The sequence below is a fragment of the Sylvia atricapilla genome, chromosome 7, assembly GCF_009819655.1.
Source record: "Sylvia atricapilla isolate bSylAtr1 chromosome 7, bSylAtr1.pri, whole genome shotgun sequence".
NCBI classification, from domain to species: Eukaryota; Metazoa; Chordata; class Aves; order Passeriformes; family Sylviidae; genus Sylvia; species Sylvia atricapilla.
In genome coordinates, this window is record NC_089146.1 from 28,653,795 (window position 1) to 28,670,845 (window position 17,051).

Genomic DNA, 17,051 nt, shown 5'->3' on the forward strand with positions numbered 1-17,051 from the left:
GTATGTGAATAAAAAACATCTATCATGGTGTAATCAGCGTTGTCCACGTTAAGTGTAAACAGCACAGTCACCGCTGCACTGAGCTGAGGATCTGCCCTGTGAGCTGCTCCCAGCAGAGCAAGGAGCTGCTCTGACACTGTGGGGGTCAGCCCCAACGGGAGGCAGAGGGGGCTTGGAGTGTTCTCTCTGTCCTCACCTCCCCTTCTGCTTCCTGCCTTCCTACACAGCCCACTGCCCCAAGGCAACCTCCAGAAGATGGAGTTGGAAAATGCCACCAGTGAATTTCGTTGTAAGCTTGTGGTGGGAGAAACATTTTGTTTGGATCAGGCCAGCTTTGTAGAAAGTCTAGTAGCAAACCACAGGCCACATCTAGTCTTCAAGGAGCAGTGAAGTAGCAGGCTTACAGTCAAAACCATCAGCCCTGTGTAAACCAAGGCTTCCCTTTGAAAAACACGGCTTTGCCAGGGGTTTTCCCTGTGGGGCAGGCACTGGGAAGCTGTGCAGGCTGCTGGGGCTGCCCTGGTACTGCTCCTCTCAGGGTGTGTGCAGGGAGAGGGAGCAGAAAGCAGGGATCACTTGCAGCTCCTACTCCACAGCAGCTGTAGCTCCCCTTTCCCAGGTGATGTGACCAGCCTGGAGCAACAGAAAGATTTCAGTGATTGAAGGAGTGAGGGGAATGTGATTAACAATGCAAAGTTCACAAACAGGAGACAAGTTGGGAGGGGGGTATAAACAAAATGATTAAGAGGAATAGGGTGCAGTAACAGTTGCAACATTCTCCTGCATCTCGCTCCCTGTGTGGGGGTGAAATAAATAATGGGACATTTGGTTTCTCAAGGAAGGAAGTCACAGATATCTCACCTATACTTGACTCCTGTCCAGTGTCCAGTTCCAATTCCTAATGAAAGCATTGGCAAGACTCCTATTAATTGTCAGCAGAAGCACATTATACCCATTAACTAAAAGTATACCCATTCTGACATGCCAGATGAAATTTAGGAGTTCTTAGTTTACAACATCACTTAACACTGAGCAGGTTTAGTCTAGAAAAACACAAAGAAGCTCTAGCTCAACAGCAAAGTCAGTGGAAGAGAAGAATATCCAAGAATACATAATCCAAGTGTCTGAACCATGCTCATACTGGTTTTCTAGTATTACACCTGCCAAGAGTTCATGTTCCTCAGAAGGAAGGATTTGAATGTTCTGCAAGCTACTCTTCATCTAAAAAGATGTAAATGGCTTTGATGGATAATAGAAGGCAAAATGTGGAAATTGTAAATGCTGTGGTTTAGGTGAGAAAAGATGGCTTTAAAGAAGACACATTGATATCTTGATGTTTGAGAGAAAGGAAACTATCAGAACATTGGTGATTATATGACACCCATTTTAACTCTTTCATACATTACTTCCCCACATAAAGCATTTGAAAATTCTGATGCTGTATGTTCTTTAATAAAATGCATTACAAAACTGATGATATGATCCTTCCTGCTAATAGGAGGCAGTTTATTTTATTACAGTCCATTAAGTAGAGCAATTGTAGCAGCTCTTTTTAGTCAAGGGAAGCATTTCCTAGAAATGGGTCCTAGCTGACTTTCTGGAAAAGCAGTAAAAGAAAGATTAAAAATCAACTTTGCTTCCTTTTACATTCCTCATCACCTCTAAGTTTTCTTTTAGCAGTGTCAAAAGACCCTTGAAGTGATGCATAGAGCAAATTTATAGAGTTTTCCTGTTTGCAACATGTCATATTAACCCTTAAGGACTTGCATAATTCCACCAGGCATAGCACCTGGGACCGGCTCCTCTGACTGAGATAAAATCACTTAGTGAAGGACCATTTCCCCTCTCTTATTTCACTGCTGGAAACACTTGGTTTCTTTGATCTGTGCTATGTGCCTCCAAGATTTCATGTGAATTATTGGCTTACAATTACTGTGAGAGGGATGTGTCCCAGGGAGTGAGTCTGGGGAGCCAATGAGGAGAGTTCTGAGAAGGTGACAGAGGAACCTTTCATATGTGAAATGAATAAAAACGAAGGGGTTCTGGCGAGGTGGTTAATTAGGACAGGGGAGGAGGCAGGAAGCACATTAAGAGGGGCTAGAACCACAGTCAAGATAATAATGAGAGCGCATCTGAAGTACATATGCCCCATGTGCTCTGTGACTATGAAAGGATTTGTTACTGAATGAATGGTATTTAGCAGTTAACAGTAATAATCATACAGGCATAATAATAATGGATTAGACATGGATTTTTCTATAGGATTTAGATTTCATTTAAGTTACATCAACACTGGATTGGTGTGCAGAACTCAGCATGCCCTGGATTTTCCATCTAAGTCCTTACACCATGAATATCACAACAGCACAGTGAGTGAGCGCTGCAATAAGGAGCTTTCCTGGAGATGTTGAACATGAGGGATGTTGTTAGACCTTAGGTAAGCTCCATAAGACTTCTGCAATAAAAGAAGTCAATAAGCTTAGTGTCTTCTGCAGAGATATTTGACTGAGGGTCTAAGTGAGACTCATTTAAGCATGTTTCTGTCGTCCTTGGCCTATTTCAAATCTCTGTGCTGAGAAAGGACAGGGTCTTGGGGTACAGATACTGCCTGGGAAAGGCACAAACTGTCTGTCCATGTTTGTGAACATCCATGTGTTTGCAGAGAGCTTTATAAGAAGAGTGACCAAGAATTTACTGCTGAGCATGAATGAAATCTCTTACCCATAATTACAGAAAGAGAGTTCTCAGAGGACCCAGTTGTTGGTGGTACCTCCCCCTCTCAGCCCAAAGCAACTGCTTCTCTCTTCAGGTGAAACAACTCAGTTTCAGGTTAGTTTTAGCTCTAGCCATGATCTAGTTGCATTTTGGTGTTGAGGTCTCCCTGAGCTGTCTGCTAAAAAGACAGAAGCCTGGTCTTGTAAAGCAGAAAGAGTTTCAGCTGCTGTTGAAATCTGTGAAGGACTTGAGGTGTCTACCAGAGCTCCCAGGGGCAGCACTGAGTGAGCTGCAGCAGTGTGGCGTTCCCTGGCACCAGCTGCTGGCTCTGGCAACAGCCCTGCAGGTGGCAGGGTCAGCTCTGGCCACCCACTTATGTCAACAAGACCGTGTCCCCGTCTGTCCATGCTGGTGGCCCCATCCCAGGATTCCGGTTGTGTTGGTTCACATTTGCAGCATTATGGGCAGCCTGATTTGCCAGGGGTTGCAATAGTCCTGACAAATGAATAACGAGCTTTGAAACCAATTCCTGACACAATTGGTTCTTCTTTTTATTGTTTAGAATAAATATACAGATCTCTACATTTATGGATCTGGAATAGACATTGCTCAAGAGTCTTTGAATTTAGTCAAGTATTTTAAGTTGCCTTAACATTTTTGTCTTTTTTTCATGCAATGGACTCTCAAACACAGCAAGCAGTGTCTGTTCTCTCCTGAAACCTTGTTTCCAAATCTGGCATCTTCTCTCCCATGCTGCCAGTGAAAAATGCTTTATTTTATAATCTGAAGTTTCCCTTAGCATATGGTGCCTTCTTTTTGCGTTAGAGATTCTCACTAGACAACTGTCCATAAAATCAGGCTTGGGATGCCAGTGGTGGGAAGGTATCAGTCACTTATCAGCCCAAATAAACTGCCATGTGAGTAGAAGGTCATCATCCCATTCCATGCTTTGTACTTAAGCCCACTCTGAAACTAAAACAGAGAGGGCAGGCCGCATGTTCAACATGAGGCGTTTGCTCTGACACATCCTTTGTAATACAGGCAGAACACAAAAAAAAAGTGCAGATATGTCCGTAAGTTGTTGGATTGGCAGACACCATCTTACAGTATCAGGTCATAAAATGTTGGGAAGATTATTATATTGGTGATATGGAAAGGAGGTTTTAATTGAGACTGAGCTGATGCAGAAACAATAAATAGTTGAGTGCGTGTTTGTATGACATCTAACACAGTGATGTCCTGAATCTAACTGGGATATTTGTTGTTTCCAATAAAAAAAATGCAGATTTTCAGTTGAAAATGGCCCTTGGAGATGTAAGGGTATGAAAATATTCCTATGGAATACATATGTATGTCCATGGAGGATATGGGTTGCTTTGGCATATACTGGGAATATTCTGCTTCATCTAAGCTGTTTTGAGCAACAACTCTTCTGATAGCATCAATCAAGGACAAAGGATCAACATGGGAAGTTCATATCAAAGGGGGAAACTGTACATCTATTCTTAAAATTTAGTGTATTTCCCCAGATGAACCTATGCCAGCTCTAATCATTTGTATTTAATTACTTCACACTTCCTAGAACAAAGGAGGCTCTAATAAACAGGTGAGAATTGAAAGCATGTAGCAATAACTCTATTGTAGCAGGTTTTAATTAACTTTCAGTGTTTATTCAAATGTGCTCTTTATCATGTTTCTTTTCTGTAGCATTTTAAAATAATTGAATTTTTGCTGCTGAGTACTGCTTCTGCTTTGCCTTGAAGCACTCAGTACTCACTGCTATGGGTAAGCCACTATGAGGTGTTCTGATCCAGTTGGGCAAACAGTATGATGTTCTGAGGGTCTTTACTGATATTTTTGGAAGCTCAGTGGTGACATAACAGGCTGATGGATTTCCCAATTACTCTGTTTACCTGGTCTCAGAATGTTTTTATTTTACTTTTTTTTAACAACCAAATAAAAGAACAAAGTTTGCCTAGAAGCAGAAAAAACATTATAACAAGGGGTGTTTGTGCACAGAGAGTGTGTTGACAGTTCCCTGTGATGCTGTGAGTGTAGATGTCATGTGCTAAAGAGATTTCATAGCGGGATCAGCACCTTCCCTTTTGGAAGGCTCTGAGAGTGGCAGCTAAACTGTGTCAAGTCTGCCAATTCCATCACCTAGTCATGGGCACCAAAGAATCATTGGGGAGCTGTGGGGGCAAATCTTCTTCAGCATCTCTAACAATAAATTACTTGCAAAACTCCTCATCTTCAGGAGGAGGACGAATCCTGCATAGCCTGCATCTCTCAGTTCAGAACCTGCATGCTGGCACATGCTGCAGCTCTGAATTAGAGATGCAGTGAGCTGACATCTGCTTGCTTTAATCAGAATTGCCTTCTGACAGGTCGCTAATGCCATCCACAATTTGGTGCCCCCAGTCCAAAGTGAAGAGTTGTCAGAGCGGGAAGTAATCGTGGGGAGCTCAGTGGGAAGTGTTCATTACTTTGACCACTGCTGGTCACACTTAATAAGATACTGTTCTTGGTTCCTGTAGGACAAAAAACAACCTCCAGATTTTTGCAAGATCAGCAGATCATTATAGAAGTTTTTAACTTTCCTCAAAGCACAAACAGAGCTCATTTCTGCTAATTGGGCTGTAAAGGAAAAAAGTCTTCGTTATTAGTGATGTTCCAAAGGAGCCTGCGGTTTTTCCACCGTGTCAAGCTTGTATCCTGCACTTTCCTGTTTATCAGTCAAGACCAGGAGGTCTTCCTTTGTGTGCCAATAGCATTGTGAACGTTTGCTTTTCTGCCTTTCCTTCCATCACTAGAAAGCTTGGGGACAAAGCTAATAACCATAGGACAAATTCACAAGTACACACCAACTGCTTTGTGCTGCTCCTACAACTGAAAGCAGCTACAAACCCCATTTTGCCATCTGGTTTGAGGAAGTGTGGGATTGCCTTGGCTGCTGAGCAGAGCAATGCAGGGATCAGAGCAAATATATATATCATAAACTCTTTTCCTTGTGGCTGTTATTCTAGTGGTGAATGTCGCCTTCCACTGCTGTAACCATCACTTCTTTCTCTGTGGCAAGGGAGCAGGACCCTTTTGTAGCCTCCTATTGACATTTCTGTTTCTCCTGCAACAAGTCTGCTGCTTTGAGGTTCAACAGCTCTGAGGGCACAAACTTCCTTCCTTTAACACTTCCATGATCTGAGTGGAGACTCCAGAAGCAGAGAACACAAGAATCTTCTGAAGACATTTGTACTAATTTTTCTCATGTGGACAGCTGTCCATCAGGAAGGACAGTCATCTGCCCGACGCTGTTTTCTCTTGAGCTGGATTGGCACTGGAGCAGCAAGATTAAGTGCAAAGGATGCACAGTTCAAAGCTAAAAATTGGGAATTACAAACCACAGGGGTTAACTGCCTTGTCTTGCACAGGAAGCCTGTCCTGCGGTGCGAGCCCCGACCTGATGTGTAAAATAAACATCTCAGTGCTTTCCTTCTTTTCCTATGAATTCATTCTGCCCTGTGCTGCCAGATCCAGTGGGCTTTCTTTATTTTATTGGCAGATAAATACGTTGCCTGCACAGCACTTGGGAGAGTGGAAAACACCAACAGTGCCTCACTCCGCTGCTGCAGGTCGGGATGAGGAGGAGTTGCACATTTCCTTCGTGCCGAGCGTGCCCTGTAGCCCAGTTACAACATCTGGGGCCGCTCTCTGTGCTGGAGCACCCAGCACAACTCGTGACCTCTCAGCGTAAGGGCACGGCCTTGCCTGAGCTGTGGCGTCGTTCCTGCTCCGTGTCTCCCAGCTCCAGGCCCATCCAGCCCTGCCTGTGAGGAAGCGGCTCCGCAGCCGCTGCGGCGGGGACTGGAACATGGTGTGCTCTGCTATTTGTAGTTTCCTGCTGCCGACACTGGATACGCACTTACTATTCCTCCTGCTTCCTCCTTGAGCATTAGAATGGCTCCAAAAATAATTGAAGGCAGTGTGTTCTGACGGAATATTTTCACATTCGCTGAAATTTCCTCTTTCTCCCGCTTGCCAATTTTGATAGGGAGCATTTTGAGACTGTTTCAGCGTCTCTGACTTGGCACCACTGGAAGGCACAGGAATGCTCCCCTGATCAGCAGGGCACAAAAATGAGTTTTGGCATCTGAATATAGACTTAAAACTCATTTTTAAGGATGATTGTAGCATGTTTTAACCACAAAGTTCTGTTTTAGCTGATGAAGATGTGAAGACCCAAATGCTCTAGAGGGCAACAAACCCCACCTATCTAGAAAAAGATAGAAAGCTGTTATTTTTTTATTTATTGCTTTGATCCTCAAAACGATTAGGTGGTAAGAGACTAGCTGTCAGGAAATAATGTAATTAAGCTGTACATGAGGTTCACAGGCTTATTGTGCAGCATCTTTCAGATGTAGCCATGTGATTATTTCTAAATTAATGTCTTCCTGGCCTGGCTGAAATGCTTTCAATGGCCCACACTTGGCAGTGCTTGGGGTCTTAAAAGTGTGTCTTAAATTACCCTTCGTATCTATTTATAGGGAACAGACAGAGGTAGGTGAACAGCTGAGAGGTTGTCCTCTCTGGAGCTGGTGAGGGTTGAAGCGGAAAAACCAGGAGCAGGTCTGTGGATAGCTTCCAGAAGTATCAGGGTCATTTTAAACCAGGTGGCTCTGACTTTTTACAAATCATGCACATTACGGAGAAACTAATTCAGAAATATTTTCTTGAACCCTCATGTCCTGCAAGACCCCTCTGTATTATTTGGCACCAGAGTCCTGGATGCCTCGTGTCCTGGACAGGTGCTGAAGAGGTGTCACAGACAAAACAGTCTTGAATTGAGGAATTTTGCTGGGTTTAAAGCTTATGAACACAAACTTTTGATCTTGATTTGGGTGTTGAAAGGAAAAAGCAGGACACATTGCCATAAACACCTACTTTTCACCAGCTTAAATTTCCCTCATTTTTGTCTTGGTTTATACCCAGTCCATTAAAAGTTTGCTTGGTGGGCAGTGGAGCATGTCAGGGAAAATATTCACATAAGTTTGTTTTTCCTGCTGTTATAGCTATTCTCAGATTCTTAATTGTTTTCTGCTGTTGTTCCTTAGAGTTCCTGCTCTGTCCCTGACGTGTGACCCCACAGTGTGTCTCCAGCACAGCGTCCCTCAGAGCCTCACTGTGCCCCTCAGCAACCCTCATTTCCTTTCCCTATCAGCTTGTATCCAGGTGTTCTCCGGTGGATGATGGATGTTCTGGCAGCATGGTCAGGTGCTGGCATGTGGTGGTCCTCCCTGATGGGGCCTCCCCCAGGGCCGGAGGTGGCAGGAGGGGGGTGGTGGAGCTCAGGACCCCCTGAAGGCCACCTCGTGCAGTGCCAGCTGCAGAGCCACCTGTGCCACCTCACCAGGTGCAAGCGCCGTCTGCCCTTCCAGCTCCACGGGTTTGCCAGAGCCAAGGGGAAACATTGAACTGATGGATTTATGGGAACAGGGCAGGTCTGGGAACCCCAAAATCCAGTGGAAGGCTGATATCCTCAGCTTTCCATCTGTGCAGAGATCCCAGCACCAGACGTGAAGCACCTTGACATGTCAGGTGTTTAAAGCTGTGGATTCACCCAGCTGCAGCTCTGAGCCTCAGACTCATGTGGGTTTGATAGGGGAAATGCCACAATTCTGGTACAAACCAGCAAACATCTGTCTGGCTGGTTTAAACCAGCAAACATCTGTCTGGCTGGTTTGTTCTTAGTGGCAGCTATGTGGAGTAACAGGAATGTCACACATTCTAATAGGGATTTCATTTGGCATATAATTAGTGATCTACCCTCTCCATAACTACAGACAGGACATTCTTTTAGATCAGCATTTTTTGTCTCTTTGTTAGCAGGAGCAGAAACAGGGTCTATAACGAAGTCACCAAACTCCTCTACAGCATTTTCAACTGAATGAAAATTTCTTCTGAAAACTGAGAGGAAGATTTCCCCCATCTGGGAGGGAATTTTCATATTTTACACTGTGTTTTCCATTCATGTGGCCGTTGTATGTTTATATCTATCAGTATTGCGTTTTCTATCCAACCAATGAATTAACTTTCACTTAGACAGCAAACAGTTCTCTGTAGATGATCTGTGCCCAGAAATGGCCATTTCCATTTTAAGGAACAGAAAATCCTTTCCAAGAATGCCTGAGTGTTTGATGTTAGTAAGTGTGGTGGAAAGGTGCAAAATCTCAAAAAGCAAGCAAACAATGCAGACGTATAAAATACGCCCAGATGTCATTAGTTGTATTTATGTATTCAGGATCTGTAATTTTCTCCCACCTTCAAGAGTAAAATTCTTTCTTCTCTATTCAACACTGTAGCAATCACATGCCTTACTTTGTGCATGGCTGTGGCTTGATATGTGTCAGGAAAAAAATACACAGATCTCTTACTCTGGCATTTAGTAGGGACATTCAGTGTGAGTATGTTGGAAATGGTGCTCTGCTATAAATACAAAGCTATTTGTCACGTCACACATCTCGCTAATTTTCTAGTGAGTTGACAGTTGGGCCCATTGTCTGGAATAATTTAATGTGCTGTAGCCTTACTTACTGTACTCTATGAATCATCTACACAGATATTCATAATGGAAAAACTGTGTTCGTGCAGCATTGAGGTTTACACAAATACAGCTGTGGGTCTGAATCTTCAGCTGGTGTAAATTGGCCTGGTTGGAACGACACCAATTTATCCTGGCCGTGGACTGGGCTGAACACATGTGAAAGGGAAAGATCTGGCAGAAGAATTGGCTTGTCCGTCACCATCTGTAAACACGAGACAAACACAAAAACAAACACAACGTTGTATTTAGGCCCTGGCTTAGCAAAGCATTTAGATGTATGCAGAGTTCTATTTTAAAGCTACAAGAGCTTTGATTTAATTAGGGCTTGTTTTAATAAAGTGGCAACAGGAATTACAGCAGATTGGAATTCTTTTTTTTTTTTTTTTTAACGGTTTTCATAAAATTTGTTGATTCATGAAAAAAATAATTAAATGTGCTATCAGTTTTCTTTAAGTTTAAAATTTATTCTGGAGCCTGTCCCCTCCTAGCTGAGAACAGCCATTTTCCTGGTGGAGGTACCCAGCCCACTGTAAGGGCCCAGTTGGGTACTGGGGGACATTAATGGCCAGCCTCACTGCAAGCTTTGCTACAGCCCTGCTGAACCAGACTCTGATCAACTCATTTTGTGGCAGGACCTGGGACCTCCCTCATTGCTGTGGACCTTTGCTGTGGCCACGGGGCTGCCTCTGAGCCTTGCTACCCTTACTGTGTCTGATCCTGATCTCCTGGTTGACTTCATGGCTTAAGCTTAGACTTGTCACCAGAACTTGCACACTGTCCTCTTGCTTAAGTCTGGTTGCTGTCAGTTGTGAACCTCAGGGGATGTGGGACAGGCTCTGGTTAATGAGGCCCGTGTTGTACCTGCTGAGTCTTTGTTTCTGGCTCCTTATTCCCTAGGGATCAGCTAGCCTGGACAGCCAGCATCAGCCCTCTGTTCTGCTGAATTCAGCTCAGAGGCTTGACTGGAGGGATTTTTTATATTCCAGGTAGAAGTCCTGATTCTTTGGACTTTGGCATTTCCCATGTGCTCCTTCACAGATGTACTGCGCTTCTGTTGGCCTTTCCCAGATGTTTAGGTCACCTAGACATATGGCTGGTTCCAGTTAAACTGTAGTTTTGATTCTAGTCTGGAGACATTGGGGGAGTTTTTGATTGTCTCTTATAAAGTTAGTTCACATGCAAATCTTTCCTGGATCATGCCCTTGCATGTCAGTGTAGACTGTGTGTGTACCACAAATCTGTTGCTCACTACTCTTTTTGTTCAAATACTGGCTAAGTTCAATTGAAAAGGATGTGAGAAATATGCCTTGATTTTTGTTTAATTGAATTGTTGTGGATACTTTAAATCCCTTAATGAGACAGGAATAGACCTTGTAGCTGGAAACTTTGTAAACCTCAAGAGAGAGACTCTGGCAGTTACTGTTCTGTGTGTATTATCATTTTGTTTATACTGTGGAAACATATAAAAATGAACTTGCTTAGCTGTAGATGCTCTCAGAGTGGAACTTCCCATTTTCTGTTGCAGGTTCAGTTTAACACTGGCTGGATGGTTTTGAAAATACAAAATGCACATGGACTCTTAAATGGACCTCTCTTTAATAAGCAGCGAATACTTAACTCCAGCATTTCCCAACCATGGGAATCATGGATAATAAGTTCCTTAGTGGTTGGTAAAGGTATTTGATAAAACAGATTTATTCTTTGAAGACCTTAAGTGGCTATGGAGCTTGCCTTGAAAAAAATTATGGCCCACAGATCGGAAGAGATTGGAAAGAACTGATCTGATCGGGATTTCATTTGGCATATAATTAGTGATCTACCCTCTCCCTAACTACAGGCAGGACATTCTTTTAGATCAGCATTTTTTGTCTCTTTGTTAGCAGCATATGGAGGCACAGTGAAAGAATGCATTTATGACTACCTGGATTTCAAAACCCTGCCTCATATTTTCCCTAAGTGCTCTTGAACTTGCTCTTATTCTGAACATCACCCGAGTTGTGCTTGTCAGAGCAAATCACATAAACACTACTGGTCTTTGTCAGTATTTGTGCAGGGAACTACCAAGAGAAAAGATAGTGAGGCAAAGCAGAAGGTACTGACGTTGATCCAGCAGCTGTTGCTCTCCCATTTTTGTATCTCCTTTTCTAGAACTGATGCCAGAAGTACTTCACAAGTTATCCTAAATGATGTCAGCTGGAGTATTTCCAAAATAGAAATAAAATCAGCATTTCACCAAGTCCTTAGGGTTAGTCCTTAGGATCTTAGTTGGGATTGAGAGATATCCATGAACTAAAACAAGGGCAGAGAAAGGCTGTGTATCATAAGAAGCTTCAAAAGAGCTGGGCTGTAGTAAAACAAACAGCACAAGAGACAATGACCCCACCTGGTCCAGTGGAAAAGGTTTAACACCTGGGGGAACCTTTTTAACTTACAGGGAAGTGTTGACCTAAGAGAAAATGTGTATAAACTGGACATGGACCTTGTGTAGATCAGAGAGTATGTGAAGAGCTCAGAAACAGCAGCAGAAAGTTTTTGCTTCTCATAGGAGGAGCTGAGCTGCAGCTCTTCACCGGTTTTCAGGTGGAGCTTCATCCCTTTATGAAAGGAAGTTTTATCCTCTGGTTGGCTGCCAAAAGCAGTGATTGGACTTGACCTGAATGTCCCTTTGGAGCTGTTTTCTTTGTATGTATCCTATATTGTTCCTCAGGATGACATGGCTGTAATGGTTATCATTCTGCCCTTAATTAATTGATATCTATGGCTCAGAACTTAGGGAGAAGATGATTTGCTACAAGCTAGTTCATAATTAATTCCAGCCCTAGTCTAGTGTTCTATAGATTTGGGATTTATTATTTCCAGCCTGTATAAACAATTTCATTAATAAATATGTTCAGTTCACTGGCTGCCAAGGCCATGAGGGCTGTAATCCTCCCATCAATACCACTGGCATAGAGTGTGCTGCCAGCCATGTGCTGGGCACATCAACCTGGGCACACAACACCACTGTGTTCAGCATCCAGTGCTAATGCTCCTCAGCAAGCACTGACAAAAGCCAGAGAGCAGAGGTTTTTATCTGAAATTATGTTATAAATCTTATTTTAGCTGAGGTAGAGCTGGACTCTGCACAGCCCGCATACATGCTGTTCCATATCTCTGTGTTTCTTGTCTGTTCTCAAACAGCTGTTCTCACCCTGGACTCACTGGCCTGCCAGATGTTACAAATCCAGGGAAAATATGGAGTCACATTCTCCCTCTGTAGGACTTATTCATGACCAGCTTGAGACCTGCTGTTTGGTCTAACACTTAACCTGGATTTTCTAGTAACTCATCAACTATGATGACAAAACATGAGGTTAAGAGCTCACTGTTGCCAGCAGGACTGATGCTGGAGATGTGATCTGATACCCTAATCTCAAGTGAAGTTGCCTCAAGACCACATCTATAATAATTAGTGGTGCATATGTGATCACTGGTGACAGTGAGGCCAGATTCTTTACGGTGCATGGGAAAGAGACCCTTTGGATCATTCTTAGTTCTTCTAACTCTCATAAAAGGCTAATTTTCTTTATTAAAGGTAGCACTTAACATTCTTCAGCATATGCATTCAGTTTTCTTTATGTATTGTTAGAAACAGGACTAATAGAGATAATCACACTGGAAGTTTATCTTCTCTTTTAAGTGTGCTTCACCCCTCCCCTTGCTTCTCAGTCACTGGAAAACTCCTGAGTATTTAACTGGCCTCCAGATTATCTACAGCAATGTGGAGAAGTGCCAGTCTGGGAGACACTGAGGACAGCTGGTCACGTGTTTTTAGTGATGTAATGTCCAATCTTAGTTGTTCTGTGCTGCTGTTTAGTGTGAATTCATGACTGCAGGAGTGATTACAAGCCTTGAGAGCAGAATTATTTCACTGGCAGTCAGCGTGACTCCAACCAAGAAGTAAGTCACAGGAATAATTAAAGATCCATTAATTTTGTGATAATCACTCGACTAGCTTTGTTAAGAGAGTCTTTTTCATGGATGAGATGAGATCAATTGATACAGTGCTGTATAGCAATGTTAGAGTGACACAGAAAATCTTCCCTGAGACACTCTATCTGGCTTAAACTGATCTCACGGGCACATTCTCCTCCCTTTAATATTTTTTGTAATAAAAAATCATTCCTTTGACAGGGAAACTGACTTGTCAAAGGATCTTGAACATTTTTCCAGGAGCCCACATTAGCCCCTTGAACCTGGGGCAGTCCTTGCAGGGTTGAGAGAAACACCAACTGTTGGGTCATTGCCACGTTCACATCCGTAATGGTGTGTTTTAATTAAACAAACGAGGCAGCACACTCGCTTCAGGAACACAGGAAGCATCAGAGTTTCTCATGTGGAAAACAAGTTTCACTTGAAAGCTTTCAGGAAATATTGCTGGTAATATGGGCCAGGCCAGACAATGTTGACAGACCTTCATACAGAAACCTCCTGGCCACACATTGCAAACTCTCACCGCACCATCACAACTCACATTTCATCTGGTATTTTCAGGGTCTCAGCTTGGAGTCATATTATTATGAGAAAATTGTCAAAGACCATTTCAGAGTTTTTGGTCGAAGAGAAAAATGTGAAAACACAATCCATTTCTTCATTTAAAGTCTGTGATTGTTAAGGAAATCTTGTGACCCGTGGTACTGTGTAATACTTATATATCTCATCACTGAGGTCTATTGCTCAGTGTCGTTTAAAATTCTCAAAGGACATCCTTTAAACTGTTGTTGTATATTTCAGTGGATCTAACAAGACAAAAAAAGGCAAATCATCTCTTAAACTTCCTTTCTTTTTCTTAATAGTTTATTATTTTACTTTAAAATGAAGAAGCATGGTTTAACTTAAGCTAGATTCTCATCTGGCAATATCTGTATAGATTAGATAAAGGAAATGCTCCCTATCCACAGAACAATAGATTAATTGTTTAAATTACTTGTCTTAAAAAGATCCTGATTCGGCTTTGCTGAGCATAAAATATTAAATTTATTGTTTATTTTTAGTGGAGTCCTGCCAATTTTCTTCTCCCTGACTGTCTTTAGATTGTTTAAAACATTAAAAAAAAATGTTCTCATCAAACATGTATCTACTTACAAGAAATCTCTGTTGGTCTTTCCTCAGAGACATAAAATCTTGTTGTTAGGACATGAACTTTGCTGTTATGGAATTTTCCTTTCTTTATTACCTTTATGTTTTTCCTGCCCTTTTTTTTTTTTTTTTTCCTTTAAGCCCACAAGCGAGGCAAATCATGTTGTTCTAATGTTGCTTATTAAATCTTCATAAAGTGAGAAAAAGGAATCCAATGAGAAAGCTTTAAAGGTCTCTTCAGGTGTAGTAGGTAGTTTCATTCTGTTTAATTGGCAGCGATGTTTGAAAACTCTGACCTCATCCTTGCCAAAATTTTGTTACTTATATTTCCTGACAAAACAGTGATAGGCTTGATCAGCTCCACTGGTAGAAATGAGAAAGTATCTGTGTTATTGATACTACTTTAGACTTGCATCTTTGTGACTTGACCCAAATTTGGCTTTTAGGACTGTTTATCAACAGAAAATACAAGGCTGATTTATAAGCTTTAATCTATAGCCGCAAGTGTATTTTCATAAATAAAAGATTAAGAAGTCAAGCGCATGTGACGGTTTTTTGGGACCAGGTCAGTGTAGTGTGTCTGGTGACACTTGGAATGTTTATTTGCCTTTTGTTGAAAGGGATATTCAGTGTTGTTTTTGTAAATCCCCTCCGTACTCACGCCCGTGCTGGATCGAGTGCTCAGCATGAAGTGTTTTTCCTGCAGGAATTTTAGGTGACCCATGCAGGGCCTTTCCTCTCCTCTCAGGAGCATCATCTCCACAGGGAATGGGGAGCTGACCCTGAGCAACTACAGCAACAGAGCAGTGGGCTCTGAGTGCTCTTCAGCTGTCACAGGTCAGAAGCTGTTATGCAGTGCTGAAGAACAAACCAGTTTTTTTTTATTGGAGGACATGTAAATGTTATCACAAAGATCTGGACTGATCTTTTGACCCTAAGGTGGTTACTTAGAAGCTGCATCACTGCCTTTTTACCTTAAAACATTTTCTCTAATACCAGGGACTGAACTATGCTGACCTCTGCAGCCTCTATAATTAGTTTTTCTTTTTTATAATGAATTAATAAGCTAGTGGGGTTTTGTTATTGTTATTATGAAAAAGTCTTTATTAATGGACAGTTCCCCTGCTTACTGGGATGGAGATAAGGGAACATGATTTTAAAGGGATCTTGGGAAAAAAATGTTTGCAGAAGAGGAGAGATTTGAGATTGCAGTTGCCTGCAGAGCTGTAGTCAGGAGTAAAGAACGAAAGGTTCTCACTTGGAATGCATTTAGTCTCTAGCACAACACGGAACAAGCTGAAACATAAATGCACTATCTCTTAGCTGACTTTTGACAGCTTATAATGAATGAATGTACTGCAGATTGAAATGTCACACTGACATGCTTCTGAATAAGAAATGAGTTTAATCAGCTTTATTCAATATATTTCTATCTGTATCTGAAGTACTGAACAATCCATTTTGCTTGGGAATACATTTGGAAGTGGAAGAACTTGAAATGTGCTCTCTACAGATATTAATAATTTTTTTTTTCTTTTTTTCTCTTCATTCCCAAAACTAATAAGTGGGAGATGGGCTGGGTTCTGGTGTTTAACTTGGAAAGATCTCGGAAATAAAAGTGGAGGAATTCAACTGGCTATTTGAATGTATTCTTTGGAAATAATATATATATATATACAAAATATATATATATACAAAAATAACTTTGCATATAGATAAAAAAGAAAGGGGGTTGATAAAATCACATCAGTAATATTTACAGAATTTTTAGTCCATATGTGAATTAAAAGTACTGTATGAACTGCTAGATCTTTGGTCAATGAAGGGATCCCTGATTATAGTTCCCTCTGCTGACATCTTGCTATACATGAAATTCCCATTTCTTATGGGAAAAGACTGTGGGATCAAGCTTACTGAGGAGCATGTTTAGTAAATTATTTTTCCTGACCTATCATTTTGCTAATAGTAAAATTTGGTGATAGCTTCAGTGCTTCCGTTGCTCAAAAGGAGTTTATTTTAAGGAGGTTCACGGGTGAGATGAATTTGGTTGTGTTGAGTACACATCCATCTAAGAAGAGGATTTTTATATTTTACACTGTCTCTTACAGTTTCCCTCCTTGTCTAACTCTGCTCTTTCCCCTCTCTCCTGTGTGACCCTTCTAGATGTTCGACTGGATCAGCCACAACAAGGAGCTGTTCCTGCAGAGTCACACGGAGATCGGAGTGAGCTACCAACACGCGCTGGACCTGCAGACACAGCACAACCACTTCGCCATGAACTCCATGGTGAGTGCAGGGCACGCCCTGAGCAGCGCAGGAGGGAGGAGAGAGGCCACCTCCAGGGCACCAGGGACCTCTGAGAGGTGATGGGAGGAAGGTCAGGCTGGCCGTGGCAGCAGCTGGGTGTTGCTCTGTCCAGCCAGACACTGATGTATGGTAACTTGCTTAAGAGCAGCACAGCCCTGTGGAGTCTGTTTACTTTTTGGAGAGCCAGTTCAATATTTTTTAAGTTTTCGACATTTCTTTGACTGGGGATTAATGAGAGCTGGAGGATGCACTTTAATAATTTATACTTCTCCCTCCACACCATCCTAAGGTACTTTTCAAAACCTTGAAAAGG

The 17,051-nt window shown here is 42.2% G+C and overlaps 1 protein-coding gene across 1 annotated transcript in view; it reads left to right on the forward strand.

The window, feature by feature from the left end:
- The window catches only part of KALRN (kalirin RhoGEF kinase), a 432,237-nt gene that overhangs the window by 164,325 nt on the left and 250,861 nt on the right, over window positions 1–17,051 (forward strand). The window contains exon 6 of the mRNA XM_066323074.1: window positions 16,595–16,717. Within this exon, the coding sequence (XP_066179171.1) occupies window positions 16,595–16,717 (123 nt within the window). The remainder of the gene's footprint in view (window positions 1–16,594; window positions 16,718–17,051) is intronic.